Here is a 27604-nt window from a genome sequence, read left to right on the forward strand (position 1 = left end):
CGATGCAACTGCTGTTAATGGCTCCGGCGCTCCGGGCGCCCGGCGGCCGCGCTGCCCCGGCCCGCCTTGCCCACACGCGCGTCCGCGACACGCACGCCACGATTCAGCCCTGGAAGCACAGCCGCAGCTATTTGAAAGCGGGGGGATGTTTCGCCATCACAACACGTAAGTGCCCGTACCGTTTGCCTTCTTGCAGCAAAGTGGGAGGGACAAAAAAAAAAAAAAAAAATAAATAAAAAAAATAAATCTGGTGCCGATAAATTTGATTTGATAGAGGCCGGGGCGGCGATGACGGCTGCCGGAGCCCGCCAGACCTGCTGACCTTAACTCCCCCAAAAGGGCCTCCCCCGGGGTCCTGCCTGCGCACCCCCCGCGCTGCAATACGCCCCTCCCCGCGGAGCCCCCGCGCCCCTCAAACTCCTTCTCCCGCGGGGAGACAAACCGCGACGCGGCTCCCCCGCAGCCACCGGGGGCTCGGCCGCCGGAGCCTGAGGGCCGCGGCCCCCCCGCCCCCCTTTTCCCGGGGGACAGACACCGGCTGCCGGGGTAACGCCGCGTCTCCTCACCTGGAACGGGGCCGAGGCGGCGGCGGCGGCGGCGGCTCCTCGGGGCGAGTCCCTGCGGAGCCCGGCCGCCGCGGGGGATGGGCTAACGCGGCGCCCCCCGGCCCAGCCTCCGCCCCATGGCGTGCAGCGCGGTCTCTATGGCGACTGCAGTGCCGGGACGGCGCCGGCCCGCCCGCGGGGGAAGGGGCGTGACGGCTGCGCGCAGCGCGGAGGAGCGCTCAGCGGGGGCCGGAGGGGCCCGCGGGCCTCCCCTCAGGGGTTAACCCCCTCGCCGCCGCCATCCCTGCGGCACCCGCGGCCGCGGCTCCCCCTCGCTCACCCTTCTCTCAGCCGCGGCGCCACCGAGCCCGCTGTCCTCCAGCGCCTCGCCCGCCTCCCCCCCCCTTCCCTTCTCGTTCCGCAGCGGCGATTGGACAGCCGCGGAGATTCCTCCCGGGCGATTGGCTGGTGGCGCGATCAATTTAGGAGCGGGGAGGCGGGCGCCTGGGGGAAAGGGCACTGCGTGCGGGGTTGGTTGGGAGCCGGCGAGCCCCGTTACCGGCCACCCCCCCCCCCCCTCGCCGGGCGCGCTGGGCGCTGTAGTCCCCGCCGCGGGGCCGGGCCGGCCGGGGCCGCCACCCACCGCTCCCCGCCGAAGGGCTGGGGGCGGGGAGCTCCAGGCTGAGCTCGCCGCCGCAGGGCCGCTCCCCGCTGCAGCGCCCGCTCTGCTCCAGGAAGGAGGGCGGGCGGGGAGCTGCGTCCTCGCTGCGCTACCGGTCTCCGCCTCAGCAACCCGGGCTTCGCCATCCCCGGGCCCCGCCGGTGAAGCTTGCCCGCACCTGGAGGTGGGGGTGCCCCGGGACCCGCCGCTGCTCGGGCCCCGCCGCGCCGCGGTGGGGCGGGGGGAAGGAGAGGCGGGGTGGCCGTGAGGGGGGGAGGCCGCTCCCTCGCGTCGCCTGAGGGATTTTTCCCTACTGTCGGATGAGATGATGATAGCGTGAATGTAAGCCCGCTCTTCCTTCGTCACGAGGAGATCGCAGTCAAAGAGTAAGGTTAGAAAACAGGATCTCCTGCTGCTGCTTTGTGAGGAGGGAGATCGTGGCTCCGGTAGTTTACAAAGGAGTTACCCAGCAGCGGGAGCTGGGCACCTAACCTGACAGGGAGCCCACGGAGCTGTGGCTTGCTCAGTGCCAGCTTCGGCCTCACTGACAAGTGAACTACCTCGAGCAGTGGCCCACCAGCCGTAGCGTGGATGAGCGCCGGTGCTGAGCCTGTGTTCCGCTATACAGAGAGAAGACGTGTGTGTATAATGTCTCCAAACTAACAACTGAAGCAGTTAATAAGAAAGCTGGTATTAGGAAGAAATGTTCATTTTGTGAATGGAAACGAACCAATCTTGATTGAAATAGGTGGAGAGGGTTGCTTTTTTTCCTTCCCCTCCGCCCCCCCCCCCCCCATTAGTACATCTTTTCCCCAATTCCAAAGTGGAGTTGTGAGTTTTGCTTACCTTTGATGGACATGTACAGATTCTCAGATGGAAGATATTCTACTGGAGTTACATATTCTTCCAAACCTGTCTTAAAGGCATTGAAAAGGTGACAATTATTTTAGGATAGGCCTGCTCCTTATACCTACTCTTCTTATGCTCTAAATTAGACAGTACTTATCCTCCCAAATCATAATTGAAGGTAGATGAATGTCTTAACCCCCTTTCATTTTAAGTAATGCCAACAAACCTTTCTGTGTGCTAGTTGTAATGCGGAGCTCATGAATATGAATCCATCAGTGAAGAGTACTTTATTGTTCCCCAAATAACTGACGTATTGCCTGAGGTGTACAATTCTTCAGAAAAATTTTCTGATTCAATTAAAGAGAATGGAAAGGCCTTAACAAACTTGTTTATCTGGTTTGTCTGTTTACCTGTTTATCGTCGTTAATCCAAGGGGCATAGTTTCTCTCATCACTTTGTAACTTCACAAGTTCATTCATTATCTAATATAACCACATTGTCATGCACAATATCATGGAAATCCCATCATGACCGCATGTCTTCTTAGCAGGCTGTAAGTCAGCATGTACACTGCAATCTTTAAAAGACCAAATAGCCTTTCCCTTTGTCAACAGTCAGTTTAGTTATACTGATCTGTTAGTTTTCAAATTACCGTGAACTCTTCATTAGTAGACAAAGCCTGAATAGTTCAAATAAAAGTCAGGCAGAGAAAAAAATAAAGTAAAACTGAGTCTTCTCAAAAGGAAAATCTGTTTCCACTTAAGTGCAGGAGGTCTTTACAGAAAAGATCTAATCTTTTTTAATTCACTGCTCCAGAAATATACCAAGAGGTTCTTCAAGGCTTTCTGTTCTACTATTTTTGGTTCAAAGATGATGGTAAATATAACAGATACCAGCGTTTCCTCTGTCAGGACAAACTTGCAGAATATCTCCACCACAAACACACACACACACACAAATCCAACACATTAAAATCTCTGTCTTCATGTAAATATGGAATCAAGCGACTGTGGCTTTTTTGTGGTAGTACAGGTAGTTAAGCTTAGATGCATAATGTCATTTGGGCCTGGAAATTTACCCTGAGCCAAAAACTATCCTGTGTCCTTTTACATCGTTCATTCTAATTGGCTATCTCAATGTAAAAATGTGCCTCTTTTTGCAGTGTAACTATAACCTTGTTCATACCCTTTAACCAGTTGTATTTTGTTGCTGTATCTGGCTTTGTCTGGTAATCATCTGGTATCCCATAACATCCCATTAACAACAGTTTTGGATGCAAGGGGAGTGAAAGGGGGATTAACTGTAAAAAGCGCCTCTAAATAGTATCTATTCTTGCTACTGTTAGAGGCAGAGTAGAGGGCCAGGTAGATAACTGGCCCGACCCTGTAGGGTATTTCCTGTGTTCTGATATAACTATATATATATTTTTTTTTTTTTTTTTCTGTATGGGAGTTTATCATGCAGCCTTTGAGTCAATATATCAAACATATATGAGTGAAGAGCCACCTCTGAATCTGCATGGAATGATAATCAGCGTCCTAGGTCCTCCTATAAAACTAGAAGTCTCTTGCAGGCATATTCAAGTGCTGCAGGCCAGCATGGATAAACATCTAACTCTGATGTGACTGTGAAGTAGTCTGGTCATTTTAGTTTACTAGTATTTATGTAGATAAAACAGGGGAAAGAAGAAGAGCTTCTCACTCTGATCTGTTGCAGGTGTCTGAGTCTATTCCTGCTATGAATATTCTCTGGAAGATGAATTCTCATATGCACATTTTACTTGTCTGTGCATGTAAGCACTATACCTAAATATTTCTTCTTGAAACTATTACATTGCTTTCATTATTCCCAAGAAACCCACTGAAATTAATTTAACATTTTTATCATAAATTATATGAAAAATGTTACTTTTATAAATAAATTATTAAAATCGCAGGAAGGAGAAAATCATTATTTGCATCAACAAAGGTTCAGATCTTGCCAAGAGGTGAATTTCACCTTGGAATGGAGAAGAACAAGTATTGGAAACAACTGTCTGCTGGTTTAACTTTTCTGAAGTCAGAATGATTATATCAGCAGAAACTTTAGTCTGTTATCTCCAAAATACAGGGAAAATTAAGTTACTTAGCAAAGTTAGTCAACAGCTGTAAACCACTGCAAATGGACACCTCTGCAGTTGTTCTAAAGATTTTTAAATATCTCAGGTAGTGCAAAGTAAATCAGTAAAGCAGACTGTGTTGTCTTAATTCAATCCTAAATGTTTAACTTGGCTGCAGACTGCAAGGAGACAAAAGAGAAGTACTGCAGACCAGAACTCTGAAGTCGGAGAGCTGGAGGATTACTGTCAGAACTTACTCCACATTCCAAAGGCTTACCTGACCAAACTTTATTATAACTGAGTAGTTGCTATGGAAAGCTGCGAACAAACAAACAAACAAAGATAAAAATTCAATTGTACTGGAATGTGCATGGCAATACAATTTGCTGATAAGTTTGACTGTGTAAAAAATAATTCAGAGTCCTGTAAATATGTTCTTACATGTCTAATATAGCTTCAATATTTAATAATAAGTATTAAATCACCTAATGAGGCAATAAATAGAACTGGTCTGAATTTAAAAAATGTAGAAAGAAGCACGTAAAGACCAAAGTGACAGCAAACTATTTCTGGACACAACTGGACACATCTCTAGCTTTTATGATTTTTTATTTAGAAGAGAGAGTGAGAATATACCCACATATAAACTCCTAATATCTTTCTTTCCTGTTTAAAGAACTAGACCAGAACTTCCAGGATTGTCTGCAGATGGAACACAACCTTCTAGTGCTTCAACTTCAGCTTTCTTAGGTTTCATAATGGATAATTATGGAAAAATAAGTTTGCTCTCCCAGAAGTCTTCTTCCCTGTGGGATGAGGAAGGTGTGAGAATTTTCATCAGTGTTTCTTGTCTGAAAGGAATGATCTAATGTTTCTTCAAGGACTCTTTTAAAAATTAAAAACCACACCTATGCACAAACATATTCATATATCTGCTGGTGGAGAAGGGTGACATGATGAACAATGTGTAAGACCTCCTGAACTCTGCTGTTATTTTCTTCAAATAAATGTGTATGGTAGATGATTCACACTGTGAGGTATGGACTCCTTAGTTTCAAATAATTTAACTGGTACGTCGTTGCATAGACATTGGGGTGTTGGGCTTATTTATTTCTTTCTGTATGACTCAGAAGTTCTGAATAATGTTTCTTCTTAGTTGACCACAGAAGTAGAATACAAAGCTCCAGAAAAAATTTTGGAGAGTCAGAAATCAAATGACTCTCAGAAAAGAGAAGAGAGAAAAAGAAAGAAAAAAATAAAAGGGAGGGAATAGATAGAAGATGCACAGACTTCTCAAGTATTCATTCCCAAGAGATGTAAAATTCATAGGTTTGGTTAGTCAGTAAATGAACATCCACCAAATCCTAGAATTTGTTGAAAATTGTAACTAAAAAATGAATATATAAATGGAGGTGGAAACAATGCTCTCACTGAAGAGTAGAAAGGTAAATGCATTTTATAAGCTCACATTTCAGGCAAAAGTCCATCAATGAGCAAAGAAAGTATTGACCAAAGACAGGATAGAACTTAAGAAGTTTTGTAAAATGTTTAAATGGATATCCAGTTCATAGCAAATGAAATATCACAGACCTTGAGACATCTAGTTCAACCTTTTTCCCAAGGAAGGACCAACTGTCCCTACAACATTCCTGGACAGTATTTGTCAGCCTCTTCTAAAAGTACTCTGTTGATGGAAATCAAGCCTTCTCATGGGCTGTTTCTCACTATTCTCACTAAAAGAAAGATTCCACCCATTATTTCTCCTATCACCAAAGGAATTTATTCCCTTCCTCTGTGCAACTACCGTAAAATTCTTGAACACTATTTTTACCTCTCACCATCAGTCTTCTCTACACTAAGAAAACCGAGTTCCTTCAGTCTTTTTTTTCATATATCATGATTTCTAGATACAAAGTGTTAATAAGCATGAAGTCACCGCTGAAGGGACAGAGGGATCTTGGATCTTTTTCAGAAGAGTTCTAAGAGCACCGTGTCTAGGTGCTGTTTTTTGTCTATTTGACAGCTTCAGAAACTCAATGAGGTTTTTTTATTTTTTTTTTTTAAACTGTCTCTTTTCTTTCTAAAAGAATCTCAGATTCACTAAAAGATGCTCTGAGTAATATAGCTCAGTTCAAATGGTGTCCAGAGGGTGAAAAACAGCATCAGAATCGGGTTTATAATAAGTTGAGAACAGGGAGACTTCCTGATTAGTATAGAAGGTCTATAGGAGGTCTCTTCAAGAAGAAATGTGAGGGTGTATGTTTAACTACTTTGCTAGGGGAAGAAGGGTCAATTGGCAGTATAGTGCACCAAAGTATTGATGCTATGAGATATGGAATAGAAAAAGGAAATTTTACCTCATTATATAAGGGGAATTTTGTTGGGAGGGAGCCCTCATAATACGTGTGTAATTCCATTCTGCAAAAAGCTTTCAGATGACTGGCTTGTGATGGTACGATCCATAGTGAAGAAGTTATGAAGATGAAAAGCAGGATTGCTGCAGGTCTGATTACGAATAAGGTCATAAAAATGGATTGTAGTCTTAATAAAAAAGTTAGAGCCAAGATGGAAACTTTAGCTTATCAAACAATTTAAAATACAGGTTCACTTTCCAGCTTTACCATAGACTGCTGGTCAGATTTTAAGGTGAATACACTATTTCTGTGCCTTAGTTTTCCATTTGTAATGACTCACCATGAGTCAGGAGTGGATGACTCAGAGGTTATGGGCAGTACAGCTCCTATGGATTGAAATCAGAGCCAACTTGACAGATACCTGCATGTTTGTTTCCCAGAATATACATGAGCCCCAAAGACTAGCAGTACATGTGCAGTGCAGTTCATGCAAGTCTGCTCTAATTTCCTTTTTGCCTGAGACAGGCTCCAGCATCCATGTTGTTATAACCTTTAAATGTCTGAAAAAATGAAAATGACAATACTTCTTTTTCTGATTTGTTGAATATGTGATGTTCTTCAGGCAATTAAATGAGCTACAGTTACAGTATTTGTATTTTGCATGGAACATAGTACAGCGGGTTTTCTGGTACAACTGTAGTACAGAGTACAGCTGTAGTTGTAAAAATGTAGAATTGACTTAGCTTGCAATAAGCTTTTTGGCAATCTAATGTACAAACTGGATTCTTTTAAAGTACTGTCCATCCCCATTACCTTTTGCCTTTGAGTTTTGACGTTCCCTCTTGCCAACTCTGCAATTCCGTTAAGAACTGTGATTTAGCTTAGGTATCTTCATCTAACTAAAGCAACCATAATCACCTAGATACTGCTATACTTCCTTCCCGAAAGTTCAAAAATGTAATTGAGAGATGAATAATCTGCAAAAACCCAATTGCTTCTATTTGCCTAATAACTTAGGCGTCTCAGTATTTACAATGTGGTTCACAACTTTACAAAAGCCAAAAAAAGCAGATGGTCTGCACTCCCTTTCCCATACCCTCTCCCCATTAACACATATCAGTGGATCTCTTCCTGAATATGGACTCTCCCTCTGAAGCGCTGACGTGTTAAAGAAAAGTTGTATGGTACCTGCTTGTGTCAGCCTTACCAAGAGCCTCCAGCTTTAGTACATTACTCCAAAATCTCTTGTAATTAGTTATCATTTACATTAAATACAAGATGAAAAGGAAAGCTATCCAAATATAAAAATAAAACATTAACTTTTGGAAACTAGGTGTAAAAATTAAATTTTGCAGCATGCATCATCCCAAATAGCTATTTAATTATGCTAATTCATAACACGTCTGTCCTTGCTCGTGGACTTATATATGAATGGTACTAAACAGATAGGTAATTGGCCAAACATTTATTAAATTTACCTCTTTCAGATCCAAAGCCACAGCACAGCAATCTTCACTGCTGGCAGGAAAGTGTGTGTTTTCTTTTTACACCACTGGGTGATAGATGACAGACCCACAGGTACAACCACTCCTGCTGAGTTACAAAATGCTACTCTATCATTATGGTCTTGGTGTCCAGGTTTCCCAGCAGGTCTGTAAGAAAGTGCATCGTGGTTAGTTATAGATTACCATAAAACAGAACTGATTTCTGAATAATTCAACTTTTCATATTAACTTTGCAGCTGAAACAATTTCCCAGTATGAGACGGAACAAAAAAATACAGGTAGCATTTACCTCTAATTGCATCAAGATTGGATTGAAGTTACTTCTTACTGTGATGCATTCCTGAGCTTCCACTAGCTGTGTGAGTGACCTTTAATCTCTCTAACACAAACAAAAGAAAGGTTCTTTGCATTGTAGAAAAAAACTACATACAGCAGCACTGCCATCTTCTGCTTGCTTTCTTCCGTGCATGCAAGTACTAGGTATATATTGCAAAGCAACAAGGAAGGTGCATTTTTCTAATAGTAGGTAACTGAGGCAATAATATTTTCTAATGCTCAGGGATAACATAAGTCTGGACTTCCACAGATGTGGAGGGTTTTCACATGTGAACTTCCTTTGGGCACAGAAAAGGACTCCAGAGATTTCTTTAGGATTTCTAATATATCACATCCCAGCCAGAGCAATAGCTCAAAAATCCCAGGCAAATGTGTACATTAGTGCACTTGTGCAAGTCCAAAGCATGAATGATCCATGGACGTAGGACTAATTCAATGCAGTTGCGGCATATTTGATCATATGCAAGCATTTGTGTGGCCCATAGGCAACAGGTCCAACAGGTCCCAGATGTATCACATATGCTCTTGCTCGGAAGTTTCCTGGATATGCTGTACATCAGCCCATAAGCAAGATAGAAAGCTGGAAGCCCCACTTCAGATATTTTCTTTAAAAGGGTATGGTACATAATATTTTTCTGAACTGAAGTTGCCAGCAAAAGGCACATTGAGCCTGTATGGCTCCAGGGACTCCCCACATGTCAAGAAGTGCCTCTGTATAAGTTTGCTCTATGGTACTAGACGATGCATTTTTGGGCAGACCTTCCAGCACAAACATTAGTTATGAGTTTGATTGTATCAGAAGAACTGTAAAGGGAGAGAATTTCACTGTAAGACTTCATCCTGTTGGGACATGTCCTTGGGGTTCTTCACCCTGTGGAGGCACAGAGTGATACTGGAAATCAAGAGCTTCCCTCTTGCACGCAGTAATGTATGGAATGATTTCTGGCAAGTGAAGAAGTCTTAATTGTTTTCTCTTCCTAGAACATTGTAGTTTGATATTCCAGTCTCTGCTTTACTTGGGATTTTGACAGACTGAGTTGCACCGATAACTAATCTTTCAACTTTCACTGATAATAAGTGTAATAATACTGATGCATGCAGAGGGGTATCTATCTTTATGAAAACACGAGACCATAAATGAGATAAGCAGGCGTATTCCCAGACAACAACAGAGTTAGAGTCACAGTAATATCATGGTATCGGTTTATTGCTCATCATTAGCTGGGAGAGGACAGTTCATGCTTCTGACAATATTCACATGCATTACAATCCCTGGTGCAGGGTCCCCTGCAGTCAGCCCTGTGTGCTCACTGAACTCTCAGAGCTGTGCTGATGTACTGTGGACCCGATAAACCAAACCTGGACCTGCTTATCGATTCAGTTCTGGTACTAACATCACCGCTAACTTGATCAAGCACTGCTGCAGGCTCAGCTTGTTGCCGTTACGGTTGCCAGTTCAACCCAGCCATGTCCATCCCACAAATGGCCACATGCTGGGCTCAGAAATGCCAGAGAACAAGACGCTTTCGCTTCTGGCTTGGGATAAAGCTTCTAAGAGTCTACTAGATTGTTCTTGAACCTGGAAGGCTTCCCAAACCAGAACCTACTGAGAGTCACACAGGATGATCCAATTGCTCTTGGTTACTTGAATAGACAGTCACAGTCAATACACAAGAGGACAGACAATTTCGTCCAAAGCAACAAAATACGGAATGATGGATAAAGCACATAATAGTGAATGTAAATGATGATTTCCTAAGATAGATTTTCCCTTCCCGCAGAAGCACAAAGTTTCATTATTCTCATTCTTCTCTCTCTTTCACCTATATTTATTGTTAAGAACAAATTAAGAACTCACAAAGACATTGCAGGTACTGAAGAACAGTCTCTGATGCTTACTAGCTCAAACCTCTGGGGGGTAAAAAGGTAAAAGAAGTTCCTATAAATCCATTTTGTTGGTGAGATCTCAGTGCACACTCAGTTAATTGGCCTGTTTTGCAGGAATCAATCTGGTGGCATAAGAACCTTGAAATAAATCTCTTAGCTACGATTAGAGATGAGAGATTAGCATGGGCTGGAGAGTCGAAGTCTTTTTCTCCATCTCCACTGGTGAGGCAGTGTAAAGACAAGAACTATGCAGACATCAGGAAATCAGTACTACAGTCTTCCTTGGGATGCCTGATCCAGGACTTTTTCTCCCCTGTACTCAGCAAGTTACCAGTTTTGAGATCCTGTTCAGTCCTCTGAAGCAGGTGAGTGGTTTCTTTTACAGTAAGTCACAGATAGGAATGTGTGTTTAGCTAAAATGGCAGATTTTAGTGAAATGGGTAAGATAAGATACGGTTTGTTTATGACAAAATTGCAAACCAGATTTCTTTGGACAATTTGTATCTAATAAGTAAATGTTATAAACAAATAAACAGCTGTGCTATGTCTTGTTCTATGTAGTTAGGGGAAATTGATAGCAAAAGAACAGGTAGGTGGCATCTTGGAAGCAAAAAGCTACCGTATGCTGATGGAAGCTGTGTTTCAAGTGAGATAGACAAGAAAAGCTTGAGAACAGCATCAATAATACAGAAGAGATTTCCACATTTATTGGGCTGCTTCTGTTGAAGGAAATATTTCTTGCTTTACACAATAAAATCCAGCTTTCTCCCCCATAGGTGGGAAAAAAATGTGTGTATATGCTTCATAACTCTGGAGTGGCTCCTGTGCAATGGTGAAGTGTGTATCTAAGATCTTTGACAGAGATGTGAGTTCCACTGAACTACCAGGAACGTTTGTGGTTTTACAGTAGCTTACTTCCAAATATCACTTGGAGAAGAACAGATACATATTGCAGAGCAAGGCAATGACGCTTCTAGCTCATAACTGCACTTCAGTTCTTTCAGCTGGAAGAACTTTCTTCATGATGCTCAAAAAATGCTACTATGCAGCAGTATGCGCGTTACAACACATTTTACGCTAATAAATACATTCACTACTTCATTGAACAGTTAGGGAAAGAATGAAGTTACGGTGTATTTACAAAATTCATTATGATGGAAAGAGATTATTCTCATTATCTAAAATAAATTTGGTAAACTGTTAACATAGGAAAAACTAATCTCAGGAGAAATATCCATGTAGAAGCTGGGAATACAGGAACAGAGAAGGTAAGTTGTTCTTCTGTCCCAGACTCGATGCACTCAAAATTTCAGGAGAACCACAGTTGTCCCAGAGATCCTTTGTGCAATGCCAGGTGTATCAGTGGCATCCAGGGTCAGTCGATGAGTGGTCACTGCCTTACAACCACCAGACATCCCCATCCTCTCCTCTGGCAGTGTGGCTCGTACCAAATAGCAGATCTTACAGTGCTGGAGGACTGTGGTGTGGGTACCTCTGTTAGATGAATGTGAATATTCCATGAAATCTGGTCTTATAAGAATACTAAAATTGCACCAAGACAGCTGGAAATACCACATGATAATTACTGGAGGCAAAGACTTACTAGGAGAATTGCTCTTGCACAATATTTTTTTTAAATTTAGGCATCGGAAAAGGGGGAGGGTGCAATATCAGAATAGCTACACAAGATTGAATGTGTCCTTGATTATGGAATTTAGCTTCAAATTTCTTTATGACTAGCATACGACAGAAAGTCTCAAATTCACATCTTCCAAAATCAACAATGCCTCTTGAGTAGATGAATTTTAAGTAAAGATAGAACTGTTTACAACTTTTGTTCAAATGGTAAAGCAAAAGATGCTTGGCAAGTAGGGTGTTCTCAGTGACACTGTAACTATACGTGTGCCTAACAGTTTAGAGGCATTTTGCAAATACATCCATGTATTTCATAGAAATGTATGGTGAGTGATGTGGTCATATAGGCTGGCGGTTGAAATGAACTGCATACCAGCAGTTAGGAAATTTCACAGCAGATTCTCTCTATTGTGAGCTCAGAGACTTGAGTATCGGGGGCAAATAAGCCTATTTGCTGCAGCCATCTACAGCTATTTAAGTTCATGTCATGAACTGCTGAACAGGTGAAGCAACAAAGGCACTGCCTCCAGGCTTAGCAGACAGGCTGTCAGCTTAATTTTGTGCCAGCAGAGCACGATCCTTTTAAATGAGGTCTGAAGAATACTGTAAAAGAATGGTTTTAGAAGCAAGAAGAGTTGTCATTTTAAAAATGACTGTTCTCTGGACTTGTTTGTACAGAGCTGTCTATCAATAACCAGTATTTTGTCATGATAATCAATATGATTATCACAACATGGTCACAATCAATATTCAAACCTAGCTGATAAACAGTCATAACAATCATTAAAATTAGGACCCTGTTTTTAAAGTCAGAGAGCTGCTGGCCTCAACACCTTTGGAAGTAAGAACACTGAGGAAAAATACTGTGCATTTTGCACACTATTCTGTGTATTGTACAAAAGATACACAGACATGAATAGTTTTGAGGGGAATTAGTTTCCCCTGTAAATGAAAATAAATGCAACATGAATGAATTAGATCTCACAGGCATTAAAATGTTTTAATACTCAAATGCATGAAGATATCTAACCATATCCTAATATGAATGGAACAACTTATTCCTCGCCTGTACAAATAGAATTGATTCCTTCCGACATGCACAGATGAAGATGCTGGGGTACCATTACATTTTTAAACTGTACAACAATCTGCTTACCCAATGTTACACTTCATTGCAGCTGTGGATCCTGTGGTGGCTAGGAGTAGCCCTACTCCTGTACAGCTTGTCTGGAGGTGGTTTTCATGCTGTTTTAGCTGACACAAGTTTTATTCAGATGAAGTCAAATAGTAGAGTCCACTAGCTTAAAAATATTATAGAAGAATAATGCTGCTTATACTTCTCTATTTGCCCCAAATTTATATGACTATGTTTTACTGTTTATAAATGCTACTGTGTTAGTGGAATTAGATGACTGTATAATCATATAAATACATAGTTGTATAGTATAAAATCACTCATGAAAATTACTGATTTAGTACAAGACCATGGTGAGAGCAGGCTTTCTGAGGAGGAAAGAGAGATAGAACAACTCCCTATATCTTGTATGTGTTGAGGAAAGGCAAACACAAAGCAATGGAAGCACTGAAGAAGGGTAAAAGTTCATGGTTTGATCCCAAGGTACTGCAGCATAGTTCTACATCCCCATCACATACACCAAAAACACAATGTCTCCACCTCTAACAGGTTTTAGATCTTGGGTGTTAATAGCAGCTTTCTGCCTCTGATATAACTGGAGAGATGCAAAGGAGAAGTTATTAGTAGTGTTGCAGAGAAGCAAGGTTAAAAGTGCTGGGAAAGGTGGTATCTTTTCTTAGATCTACTAATAGCTGGGGGAAAGAACCCAGATCTTGAAACACAGAGTCCTCCTTTACCTGTGAAACTCTGAAATATCAGATTTGAAACTCGGGGTGGAGGGGAGTCTCTCTGAATATATTTTATGTCCATCGTTGTGATCATAGGAGAAAAAAATAGAAGAGTCTGTAGATCACACGGGCAAGTTATTAAAGGACTGTTAATAACATAATATTAGGTGTATCAAAAACAAGCTAATAAAATATACAAGATATAAGTTACTAGACACATGAGTAGTTTCCTGCCACTTTTCAAATGCTTCCCCTTCAAAAAAATACTGTGGTGTCCCTTGGGCTGCAGAGCCTCCTTCAGACAGGAGAATGGAAGCAGCTCCAATGGACAATGAACAAGTCAAGGTTATTGCAAAAAGTGCAACCAGGAATGAAGTTTAGGATTCTGACTGGAATATGGGGGACTTGAAAAGAAATCCAGTCTGCAGGTGGTAGGAGGGCTGGAATAAGGTGTGAGTGTCACAATTCTCAGGACAAAAGGAAAGAACAAGCAACTTCAGCTGCAGGAACAGAGGTTAGGCTTAATGGTGATTCCCTAAGGATTAAATAGGCCACATTTAATACATCATGATATTCCAGAAACTGATTTTTAATAAAAACTTTCAGAAAGGAAGGAAGGGCAATGATGTAGAGAAAGAAATAGAGCATCTTAAACTGCTGATTTTTTTCTTTAGGTGTGAAGATGTTCTGCTTTTTTTGTGCAGGGTGATATGTTACATCACACAAAAATGGTAGTGCTTTTATGCCAGATCAAGTGGAAAATGCAGTGGAAGATAGTTTGTTCACCCGTAATATATTCAGGTCATAGCACTTAATAAAATTTTGATAATATTTTCTAGAAAACTGACATGGTCATTGATAGTTTACCTATTTGTTGAACATCTTGTGTCTGTGGATATCCACAGTCAGTTCCTCATGCAGTTTTTGCCAAAGTGATCATATCTTAGTATAAGTGTAGGAATAAAACAGCTTTTCATGCAAAATCATGTTTTCCTGCACATAATAGATGAAATGACTAAAAATCCCCATACGATACTGTATTTCTGATGCTATTTTTATATTTGTTTTCCATATGGAAAAAAGGCTTATGTGATTATGCTGTATATATCTGCTTGCTTGTACAGCTTGTTCAACTTCTGAATGCAAATCTGACCATGGCACAGTAAACTAAGAATTATAAATACGAGTAATAAGTAGAAGGAAAAGGCATTGTGAGTCTTCTGGAGGGAAAGACAACAGATCATCTCACTTCTAGACATCAGTAAATCTGCACAGAAAATTGCTCTTGCCAAAAATCCATAGGAATCCAGAGTTCATTGGTTCTACTGTTAGCTTGTTTTTAATTACTCTAGTCAGTCCTTAGAATTTTTTTTTTTTTAACTGATTCACGTTGTATGATATTTAAGCAATAAATTTCACTGGGGCACTCCTTTGGCAGGACTCAGAGTGTGTGAGGCTGTACAGGAAGATTTCTGTAGCCTCTATAAATACCTCATCAAACAGACAGTAATCTCTCTCTCTCTCTTTCTCTCTCTCTCCTTCAGATTTCTACTGCATGCCTTGGATACATGCTCCTAATGAGCTTATGAGCTTTCCTTGACCTGCACTTCTTAACACTGATCTGACTATGGCTGTCCTCAAAGTAAAATTCACCAAAACTAAGAGGGACAAATTGGCTCAGATCTTATGGGTCCTTAACTGGGTTTCTGTAGTAAGCGGGATCATTCTCTTCAGTCTTGGACTCTTTCTGAAAATAGAGATCAAGAAGCGCAATGAAGTGATGGCAAGAGGGGACGTTAACTCTGTCCCCAACATGCTGATCTCCGTAGGGGTCATAGCATGTATCATCAACTTTCTGGGTGGCAAAATCTGCTATGACTGCCCAGATGCCAACAAGTTCTCTCGATGGAAACTAGTTATGCTCCCATACATCGTATGTACCTTCTGTTTTACCTTCTGCATCCTGGTGGGTGCTCTCATGTGCTATACCATGAGGAGTGAGCTGGAAGAGTCTCTCTATCTGGGACTGAGAGATGCTATTAAGTTCTATAAGGACACGGACATACCTGGACGATGTTTCTTAAAGAAAACAGTGGATATGTTACAAATTGGATTCAAATGCTGTGGAAACAATGGCTTTAGAGACTGGTTTGAAATTCAGTGGGTATCTGCTCGTTATCTGAATATGGCTTCCAAAGAAGTTCTGGAGTAAGTATTTACTGATCATAACAAAAAATTCTAGAAGAACTCATTCAAGAAGGCAAAGTAGATACTAGTTTTTACTGGACCGTTGTCTCTTAATCAAAAAACTGTAGAATGAGCACATTACTCACAAAAGATACTAACTACATGCACGATCAAAAGTTGCCATTTGTTAACTTTTTAGGGATGCTAAGCAAGCAAAGATGTATTTTTCCTCTTTTAATGTGGTGAATTAAGTACTTCAAAATTTCAATTATAGTGAGATGATAATGGAACAAAAAAAAAAAGGATTGTGCTAGCAATACATTGCACAATCAACCCCAAACACTGAAAAATCTTTCTCCTTCAAGATATTAGACTTTGCAAACCCAGGTTCAAATCTGTATGTTCACATGTGAGAAACTGCCAACACCATGTGCTCTGCATAAAAAAGGAGGAGAAAAACCCTTGAAATTTTTTGTTGGTGACAGTGGTGCTTCATATGATGTAGCAATTGTGAAGTTAGATGCTCAGAAAGAAGTCTGGTAATTCTTACAGACAATAGAAAAGGTAACAGTAAAAAGATTTTTAACAGTAGTCAATCCAATACATAATAATTCTTCCAAAGCTGAAAAAAAAGTCTTTACTGATGAGAGCGTAGTAGCTATATATTCCTTGGAAAGATAAACACAAAAATCTTGACTGGCATTTGTCAAGTGTTCTGTTTTGTTGAACTCAAAAATCAGTGACAATAAAGCCAGAGGAAGGGAGGCCAGAGATCTTATTTTCACAGAATCTGCAAGTTAAAACTGCCATTATAGCAAAGCATATGTACAGAGCTGCAAATATAACGGAGGACAGGACCTACGAGAATATGGACAAGAGGGCATCAACATGCGTACAGCACTTGGCGGTGGAAATAAAGCTTTAGAACAAGTGGTCTCAAGAGAGAAGTTGGAAAGCAACAGTGACACAAAGCAGACTGACACAAGAGGTGTTTTAAACCCTGGTTCTACACTGAAAAGTGACATGACAACAAAGACAGTCCACAGGAACTTGAGAGTAGTGTCTTATTGTGAGGATAAAAGGATACTGCCTTCTATTTCTGTGCAGAACATGCTGAAACAGCAATGTTTTACTGAGAGGCTTAGCTAAACACCATTTTCTTCTGTAGGGTCACCTGTGCTCTGCCATTATTGTGAAAATATACTGTCAGTTAATTTTTGCCCTATGTAGGCAGATGCCAGTTAAATGTGTCTGAGGGAAGTAATTACACTGCAGAATTTCTTTTACTGCATATAAATTGGCTACTTCCATCTTGATTGCTAGACTCCAAGTTGGTGCTGTATAACCAAGTTATACTATGATTTCCAAAAAACTGGCAGTAAAACATTCGATATGAAACCACTGGAAGCAAAGTCCAGCTGATAAGGTTCAGAAAGGATGGAGAAGGAACCAAATATTTTTCTTGGTTTCATATTGTACTGTATGTCAGTTAGTACTTGGTAGATAACAGACAAAGCAGGTGAGAACTGATATACTGTCAAGTCACATGTAACCCTTGCAAAACTAAACTTTTCGCCTACATAATCCTCTTCTCTATCTCCATTGTCAACACCACAATGTGACAAGGAATGGAGACTCAAAGGGAACAGCAGGAGGATGAGGGAGGTTACAGCGGTACAGTCCTATCATTATTTTGGTTGGGTAAAAACCTTTAATAGCCTCAAAAGCAACTATTGCTTTACAATACCATAACAACTTTGAATTGCAATGACAAATAGCAGTGAATGTCTTGCTCCTTCTAACAGTACCAAGATACATCATTCTTTAATTTGCCACTGGTAGAGGAAACACAATGACAGGAGGACACAACCCAAGCCTGGAAACTGCTATTGTTGGCAGTAGAAAGAAGAGTCCTTTTATAATATGGCAGGAAGAAAAAAAAAAATAAATAAATTGATGCCTGGAATCAAAAGAAAAGCTTAAGACCTAGTTTAAGAGGTTGTATTTTAATCATTTTAGATGATGTACTGTATTTGGGTCATGTCACTGAAATATATAGGGCATTTTGCTGGCTGGAGTGGGTTGACCTGGGCTGGATGCCAGGCACTCACCAAAGCTGCTCTGTCACTCCCCTCCTCAGCTGGACAGGGGAGAGAAAATATAAGAAAAAGCCTATGGGTCAAGATAAGGACAGGGAGTTCACTCAACAATTACCGTCATGGGCAAACCAAACTCAACTTGGGGAAATTAGCTTAATCTATTACCAATCAAATCAGAGTAGGATAATGAGAAATAAAACCAAATCTTAAAACACCTGCCCTCACCCCTCCCTTCTTCCCGGGCTTATCTTTACTCCCAATGTCTCTACCTCCTCTCTCCCAGTGGCACAGGGGGACTGGGAATGGGTGCTGCGGTCAGTTCATCACCCACTGTCTCTGCTGCTCCTTCCTCCTCAGGGGGAGGACTCCTCACACTCTTGCTCAGCTCCAGTGTGGGGTCCACAGCAGACAGTCCTCCACAAACTGCTCCAGCGTGGGTCCCTTCCACAGAGTCACAAGTCCTGCCAGCAAACCTGCTCCAGCATGGGCTCCTCTCTCCACGGGACCTCCTGCCAGGAGCCTGCTCCAGCGAGGGCTTCCCACTAGCTCACAGCCTCCTTGGGGTACCCCCCTGCTCTGGCGTGGGGTCCTCCATGGGCCGCAGGTGGAGATATGCTCCACTGTGGACCTCCATGGGTGCAGGGCACGGCCCACCTCACCAGGGCCTTCACCAGGGGCTGCAGGGGAACCTCTGCCCCCGGGCCTGGAGCACCTCCTCCCCTCCTCCTTCACTGACCTGGGTGGCTGCAGGGTTGTTGCTCTCACATATTCTCGCTCCTCTCTCTGGCTGCAGTTGCTGTTGTGCAGGGATTTTCCCCACTTCTTAAACAGGTATCCCAGAGGTGCTACCACTGTCGCTGATGGGCTCGGCCTTGGCCAGCAGCAGGTGCTTCTTCGAGTCAGCTGCATCAGCTCTGTCGGACACGAGGGAAGCTTTGAGCAGCTCCTCACAGAAGCCAGCCCTGTAACCCCCCACTCCCAAAACCTTGGCATGCAAACCCAGTACACTGGCCCAAGCAAAAGCTTCCCTTTTGCAATGTGCCAGCCGCCTTCTCCTCCCTCTGTGAGGCTCCTTTTCTCCTCCCACATTGCAGCCTTCCATTTGGCACTTCTCTGGCTCCCCTTCTTGTTTCCCTCCCAGTGCATGGTTTTGCCAATGCCCGTTATACTGCTTGCACACTTAAGTCTGGTTTCAGGAGATTACCTGCGTTCTTTTGCATTGGTTTAATTCTATTGCCATTACCAGGAACATGATGGTGACAAAGTGAAGAGCTAGAGTTTAAAATGGAGAGGAATTCATGCCTAGCCCACTCATAGGTGGAAAATGTCAAATGAACTTCCTGACTGACTTGGAAATATCTTTGAGGAAGACATTTTTGATGGAATGTTAGGCAAAACACACCACCAATCCCAGAAAGAAAGAAAGAAAGAAAGAAAAAAGGATGTTTTTAGCAGGTCCACAGTAATAAAGTAAAGAGAATTATTCTGCCGTCCCAGCACAGCCACAAATACTGAGCTTCCTAGTAGCTCATGTTTCTTTTGAAGGACGTATTTAGTCCCAAAATGCCAGAAGAACACTGGACCACAGAGTTTCTGCTGCTTCTGTTCACCTGATGAGTTTCTTGCGATGACTTCCTTCCCTTTAATTTAGATCATCTGTAGTGGAACAGGAAAATATGATCTATAAACGTTAATATATGAGGATAAGTTTTGGAAAATATTAAAAATTCTACAATTAGCAAATGGTGAAAGCTGGATAGCTAAGATAAAGTTGTCTCCCAATTATTCTGGGTACATAACAAAGGCTAAAGGGCATGGACTTCATTAAACAAGCCACAGTTCTCACCTGCAGGGCTGTCTCAGGATATAAGACATTTGCAATGAGCACGAAAATAGATACATCCTTAGGGGCTACTTCCCCAAAGTGTAAGACCATCTCTCAGCATCTTACATACTATCCAGTTTCTGGAAAATCTATTTCTCTGGAGACCTTGCTTAGAAACAGAAATCCTTACAAGGATGCACTAGCTCAAGAGCAGGTAATACAAGGAAAATGGATGTCAAGCATTCATTTAACTGTTCCAGAAACTCTTGATTAATTTGAGACTTTTCTCTTTCCACCCTATCATTTTTTTTTCCTCCCTCCTATTTCTTTATCTTTCTCCTTTTCCCACTTGTTTTTCTCCTGATCTTATAAAGGAGGAAAAGGAGTAATTTTTAGCAATAAATACAAATAGTTACAAAAGTTACAAAAAGTATAGTTACAAGAAGTAGAAACTCCCTTGTGAATTAGTCTCAAAACATATGCCGAACCAGCTGTCGCACATGGGTACAATGATGAAATGCCAGAGGACAATTTCCAGTGGCTCCCGTGGCATGCAAAGTTGTTCTTGTCTTGAAAATCAATCCAGAAATAGTGAACCACAGGATTTCTAGGGTCATAACTTCCATCAGAGTTCCACCAAGATACTATAGACAATTTCTGGACTTGTTTATTTTCAGTGCAAAGGTACCTAAAAGGGCAACATCTCTGTGAACACTAAATCCACATCTTGCACACACAGTACCAAGAACCACACGAGATACTGTGCCAATACCACACTTAAATGCAGCAAATGAAAAATTTAGTTTTCCCACAGTAAGCAACTTTTCCAGTTGAAAATATATTCCCATTTTCCTTTTGTTACATTGGAGAGGCCTACATCACAGCACACTTGCGTTATATCCTTTTATAAAAACCACAGGCACTATGCTTCTGAGACCAGATTTGTAATACCCAAACTTTGTCCTGTTGCAGCCGTCTGAAGAGCAACGTTGACGGGAAGTTCTTGGTGGATGGAGTGCCCTTCAGCTGCTGCAACCCAAGCTCCCCGCGGCCCTGCATCCAGTACCAGCTGACAAACAACAGCGCTCACTACCACTACGATTTTCTGACCGAGGAGCTCAATATCTGGGTGAAGGGGTGCCGAGAGGCTTTGCTGGAGTACTACACAGCTATTATGAGATCTGTTGGTATTGCAGCATTGCTTATTTGGTTCTTTGAGGTAAGTCTCATAAAAATGGTCTGTGTCAGATTTATCGGAGTCTTCCTGCTCTCCAGGATGTGTAACATATGAGAAGTGCCCTAGTATCTAATATAAAGTCCACAAGCACTTCAAGAATGTTGCAGAACTCCCATTAGTACAGACAACTTTCTCGAAGTCCCCAGAGCAGAAGCAAATCTCAATGAAGATGAGAACTATTAGATATGATGTATATAGTTCTGTATATTTACAGAAGTTTTCCAATATACTATGGCATATTCCCTTCCCTGAAGGATTTATGGGACCAGATACAGGGTGATACATGCAGTGACATGACTGCAAGGAAATTAGTGAGAAGGTCTGAGGATTGTTTTAAGTCAGTTTTAACAATATACAAAATGTGAGCAGGCCTTTGGCTGAAAACATTAATTTTATTTATAGTAAAAATTGAGCATAAATATTAATATCTCAAAGCCTCCTTTTTATATTACACAGCTTTACCATATAGGCAGTACTTGCAAACATGACATACCTTTGTAGTTGTAGCTTAGACTGTGTATTATGCAACCAAATTAAGTATATTGCAGGCAAGCATACACACCTGCCAAGAAGCAGTCTTGCTGCTGGCATCTGTCAAGAAAGTTGTCTGGATGTTGTCATCCAGAGGTAAAGGACCCCCCCAATGGCATAGGCTAAAATACGGTTTTCTTCCCTTTTTAACAAGTTTTAGTTTTCTGATTATTGCTCTATTGCATAAATATTATCACTATAATTAAAATAGTTGACAGCAGTCCTCGAGCAATGCTGGATGGGGTGGTGGTGTCAGAAAGAACAGGCCTGTGGCAGCCCATGAAAAAGCAGTGAGCCTGCTCTCTGTGCTCCCTTAAATGCTGACAGATGGGGCACGCTGATCTCCATTCCAACAGAACTGTGAAACTGGGGCTTTTTCCTAAACATACACTTGAGGCTCTACTATAGATCATCCTTCTTAATTTTAACACATGGGCACATAGGACACTGTCCTGGGTTTGAGATATGGCTTACATATGAATGATTAAACTCCTTGGAGAAAACACTGATTTAACTAAGGTCAGTGGAAAAAAATCCATAGAAATTAACAGACTACAATTAATTTTTTTTTTTTTCCCAGTGACTGATTAACTGGTTCCATTAACTGACCATCCATGCTACATCAGTTACTTGTAGTCTCCAGGGCTGCAATGTTCCTGAGTAATTCTAGGGATTTATGTGCTAACAACATGCACATGGGAATGCTACCTGAAGAACGGAGAGACAATCAATCAATCTCTCCCTGGTATTTTTCTTTCTAAAAAATGTAATTAATTGAGAGAGCAGTTAGATATACTGCTGGGATAAAGAATTTGTCTGCTTTACTCAATATTAATTATCAGGCCTGTAAATAAGTCAGAAAGCTGATTTAGTGGTAGGATTGAGGCTGTAGTTTAAACCCTCTCTTTAACCATTAACTGTTTTTTACAGCTCTCTGTACTTACTGGTGTTCGGTACCTACAAACAGCAATGAAGAATGTCCTTCTGCTAGGAGATCTGGAGGGTGAATCGGACGGTTGGCTACTAGAAAACAGCTTTGTGGAAACTGCCAAATACAAGATCAGTATCATCAAGAACCTTGGCAAAGCCAACCAGATCTCCACTGTCTCGGGCATGAACAACCCCAACATCAATGTTCAAAACACAAACTGTGGCAAAACCCAGAGTAAAGCAAAATCTATCCCAGTCTAGCTAGGCGAGTCTCCAAAGAAATGACATCACAAGTGTAGCTTCGATACATTACAGTCTTACAGTTACCAGATTTTCCACTGGTGGGAAAAAATGAGTAGGAAAACAAATAACTGAACAAACCACAGACTGGTGACAGCTCCAATAATAATGATGTTTCTTTTGCTGGATGTATTGTCACTCGTCCTTGTGAAATCCCTGACTTTCAACACTGCACAAAACAAACTTTTGGAATTTTCCCCACTTTCTCTCCCTTGCTTAAATACTTCTGTCATGGTCTGAATGCATCAGAATAATCACTATGCACAAAAAAATGTTCCAGATAGGATAGGTCTACATCTACTAACATACAGATTGGTCTACTTTATACCAACAAAGTTTGTCATTACTGCCTTTACATCTATAGAAATCCCAAAAGAAATTATTACAGTGGACAAAATGATTCTTTAAAAAAAGATAAAAGCTGTGAAATGAAAACTCTGTTAGTCCAGATTAGGACAGGGGAAATTCTAGCCCAATTATACATATATTGCAGCCCTTCGAAAAGAGCCTATGAGCTAGGTGAAATTGAGCTGAAGGCAATGAAAGTTAGCATAATGTATTTAACTAATTTTTTTTTTTTTTTTTTTCTTTCCCAAATAGTCTGAAGTATCTCTTTGTTTCTCCTCCTCCATAGTTTAGAGAAAGCCAGCTGCCATACCTCCCTGGAAGTCAATGGGTACTGCTGGAAGGAGTTTTCTGCTCAAGAAAACTAACAGACACCTCATGCCAGGATATTTAAAATTCAAAGTAGCATGTGATAGCCCAAGTTTAAAAACATAAACATCCCATAAAACAAATGCTGATGATCCTGACATTTAAAAGCTTCTAATTTCAAAAGTACTTACATAGATCTAGCAGCTGGAAGATCAGGGATTATATGGAACCACTGAAGGCAAATGTAGACTGACAGAGCTCCCATCACATTCCTAGCACAGCGCTCAGGGACAGCGTCAATACACGGAGTGAAAGCCTGCTACACCCACGACAGGGGGCCCTAAGACTGTAACTCATCATTAATAGTAGGCAGGAAAAAGATACCAATATAGATGATAAAAGATCAAATAAAATACTTCACTTGTTACTGTTCTGAGTAACACATAGTTTGAATATAACTTTGGACAGCTTGTGCATTCTTTGTGTATAATCAAGTAAAAGTTCTGTCACTGGGATATTCAAAGCAGAACTATTCCTGCTTTTGAAATGGTGTAAAAATAACAGTAAAAATTCCTTTACCTGTCTAAACAACGTCGTTTTCTGTAACATTAGAATAAGCAAGAATTATACTGTAACAATATATTGTAAATGAAGTGTGTGATGTAAAAATCTGTACTGTAATTCAAGCAGACTATATGCACGATCATAATTTCAAATGCAATTGCTTCACTGCTTAAAATTTTAGGCCTATACATAAGTATGTTAAAAATAAAAATGGACAGATGGGGTCTGTCTGCAATAGTAGACTGTAGCAGATGTTTTACAAAAGGCACATTAGAGACAAGACCATTAAGAAATAGTTCTTGCCCTGACAAAGCCTCCCAACTTCCAGGGAACAGCAGTTTGGGTATGACAAAGTGGGTATTTGTACCACTGTGTTTTAATAAATCGCAGTGGACATTTTTAGCTGTGGATTTGGATAGTAGTTTTTTTAAGCCTGTTCATGTTTATGATACCCAAACCACTTACAACAATGGACTTCAGATTTTAATTTCTCACAATTCAATTCTGCATTGTTTGGAAAACTGCTTCTCTTTGCTTGTTGACTCCCTGACAGCTTAATCAGGTATCCCCTAATTCTTGCTGTAAGATGTAGCCGATGGTCAGTTCTTATTTATTCCCAGATTTTATTATATTATTATTTATTCATTCCTGATTTTACAGTCCTCTACCATAATGTCTCTTGCTCCTATCTTTCCAAGCTGAAGAAGTTGATATTTAACCTTTTTTTCTGTAGAAGTTGTTTCACACCTTTGATAATTTCCATCACTCTTCCATTTATTAATTTTAAACAAACAACACTGTGTAGAGCTGAAGACATCATGCACTGAATAGATCTTCTGTCCTTTTCCTAAGAATTCCTATTGATTCCCCTTTCGACTGTTTCTGACCATTGAAATAACTTTTTCACAGAACAATCCATAAAATACTAAGAAATTCTTTGCTACGAACGTATCTGGGGGTGCTGGTGGGCCGCAGGCTGAGCGTGGGGCAGCCGCGTGCCCCAGAGGGCAAACCCCATCCTGGGCTGGGCAAACCCAGCACGGCCAGCCCGACACCAGCGGTGACCATCCCGCGGTGCTCGGCGGTGGGGCGGCCTCGCCTGGAGCCCTGTCTGCAGGGCTGGGCCCCACGAGTTAAGGAGGGTGTGACGGGCCTTGAGCGTGTCCAGAGGAGGGAAACAAAGCGGGCGAGGGGGCTGGAAGGCACGTCCCGTGAGGAGCAGATGAGCCCTTTGGGCTCCTCTAGCTTGGAGAAAAGGAGGCCGAGGGGAGACCTCATGGCTCTCTGCAGCTGCCCGAGGAGGGGACGTGGAGAGGGGGGTGCCGAGCTCTTCTCCCTGGGACCCAGTGCCAGCACGCGTGGGAATGGCTCAGAGCTGCACCAGGGGAGGTTCAGACTGGACGTCAGGAAGCATTTCCTTACCGAGAGGGTGGTCAGACACTGGCACAGGCTTCCTAGAGAGGAGGTCGATGGCCCAAGCCTGTCAGTGTTTAAGAGGCATTTGGACAATGCCCTTAATAACGTGCTTTGACTTGGCCAGGCCCAAAGTGGTCAGGCAGTTGGACTGGATGATCGTTGCAGGTCCCCTGCAACTGAAATAGTCTAGTCTATTTATTGCAAGATGTTAGTTTTTGCATAGCTGCATTAATTTTCACTTACCAAAACTGAATATTCTATTATCCAGCCATTAAGTTTCACAACAGCCTCTGGAAAACATTCCAAATAAGCTTTTTTATGGAATATCTTTATATCATTGGCAGAATTTGCTACTTTAAAATTCCCCTTTTCAGATCTGTTCTGAAAATGGTGAAAAAAACCAAGCAGATTTATGTGGATCCCAGTTGTTAAGCTTTTTCCATTGTGAAAATACACTATTGATTCTTTTTTTTTGTTGCTGAACCGTATCTTCCTTTTTATTTCATGACAGCTTCTTCTGTGAGTTAGATGGAGGACAATATTCAAAGATTTTGAAACCTACATTATTACTGATCGGCTCAACATTCTCATCAAACTGCTCCAAAGAATTAGATTCATAAGATGGGACCTCCCTTTACAAGAACTGTCTCAACTCTTCCCTTTGCACTGCATTTGTCTATATGTCTACTTCTGTTCTTCATTTCAAGCACTTTGTCCAATGTGGAATTAAACTTAACTGGTGTATAATTCCTTCAAATATTTCTGAGAGTCAAAAATATTACTTCTGCATCGCAGCCTGCTGTGGTGGTATCGCCGAACACTGACTGTAACAGTGTCCTGAGCCTTATAGCAGCACTAAGATTATCTGATATGTACTGGAAAAGAATGAACTCAGAAAGTTGAAGTATCTTGAGAGATCAAGGAGAAAGACAGTCATGTACTGCAAATTAATCAGACTTTGCAACAGAACATTATTTTTTTAAAAAATGCAATTAATTTTTTTCAGATGAGTATGCGAAGTTCCACATGCATCAGTCAACAGCAATCACTTCAACACAATTTTAGTCCGTCTACATTTGGAAAAACAGTTCTAGATTTCTCAGTAACCAAAGGGTGTAAGATAATCAGAAATAACTCAGAGAAAAACAGAAATTATTTCTGTAGATATGTTTCATTAGGAAAAATTGAATCAAGAGGACTAATACTATGCAAATTTTTTTAAAATAAAATGCTTTAAAAAATAAAAAAAGTGAGGAACGGTTCAGCATGACGAAAATGGTTGTAAAACAAGAAATAAGAATATAATTTCAAAAAAAAAAAAAAAAGGAGGAAATCTTCCTCTGTATTTTAGGAAATACTTCCTAATGGCAAACTGCATTTAACTGTAGAAGCAGACAAAACCTGACATTTTGCACCATTTAAAAATATCTCTAGGTCAATTATTTAGCTTGCAGAATTATAAAAGCTGTGAGCTTACTCTTCTGATAACTCTCTAGCTGAGCTCCCTGTATGATGGATTTGCCAAGAATCTGCTCTGAAAAGAGATTTGTAAGGAAGAGTTCATCCAGGCTGAGCATCTCTGTAAAGACACAGAAATTTCCATGAAGAGCAGAGGTATAACTGTCCAGCTACACATTTTCCCTGGCCCCCACTGAACTCACTCACTTTCATACGAAGAAAACACATTTTACTATAAAAGACAAGTTAATATTTGGCAAGTTAACCCTTTGTCACTCAGCCAACTGCCCAAAACTGCAGCAGTGGCTAGTAATGTGATCGCTCGTGAAATCTACTGAGTAACAGCATACATTTCACAGGGACGGTCCTCGTCATGGCTATTACCAGCAATTACTTAGTCATTAGATTGCTCACTTGTATCCCGCACAGGCTTTCAGAGCCCCCACTGATATAGATACATTACAAAAAGATGACAACTCATTTCACAGTAAGCAGGATAGAATTTATATTTTTTAAATGTTTTCTTCTTTGCTTTGTATGTATTAGTTTCCTCAGACTGGAAGTGCACCCTATACACGTGCAAAGTTTGCTTTACAGCAGGTGTTGCAATAGTTTGGGTTTCCAGGAGCATTTAACATTACAGCCATGGGATCAAGGAAACAAACTCAGG

General features: G+C 41.4%; 2 protein-coding genes across 3 annotated transcripts in view; one reads left to right on the forward strand and one right to left on the reverse strand.

Moving 5' to 3' along the window:
- Positions 1-936, reverse strand: part of TTBK2 (tau tubulin kinase 2) — a 103843-nt gene extending 102907 nt beyond the window's left edge. Inside the window, exon 1 of one of the 2 annotated variants that reach the window (XM_042790846.1) lies at positions 567-936. The gene's annotated coding sequence lies outside the window, so the exon portion shown is untranslated. Of the gene's footprint in view, positions 109-566 lie in introns of those variants that run through there. The other variant, XM_042790845.1, reaches the window with a different exon arrangement.
- LOC104357434 (photoreceptor outer segment membrane glycoprotein 2) lies at positions 81-24649 on the forward strand. The gene is made up of 5 exons (XM_042790851.1): positions 81-165; positions 10350-10600; positions 15278-15941; positions 20817-21063; positions 22543-24649. Exons 3-5 carry the CDS (start codon positions 15361-15363, stop codon positions 22801-22803), a joined length of 1089 nt encoding a protein of 362 aa, XP_042646785.1. The 5' UTR covers positions 81-165; positions 10350-10600; positions 15278-15360; the 3' UTR covers positions 22804-24649.
- The last annotated feature ends 2955 nt before the right edge of the window (positions 24650-27604 follow it).

This window comes from Tyto alba, unplaced genomic scaffold, assembly GCF_018691265.1.
Source record: "Tyto alba isolate M040663 unplaced genomic scaffold, T.alba_DEE_v4.0 Super-Scaffold_18, whole genome shotgun sequence".
NCBI lineage: Eukaryota > Metazoa > Chordata > Aves > Strigiformes > Tytonidae > Tyto > Tyto alba.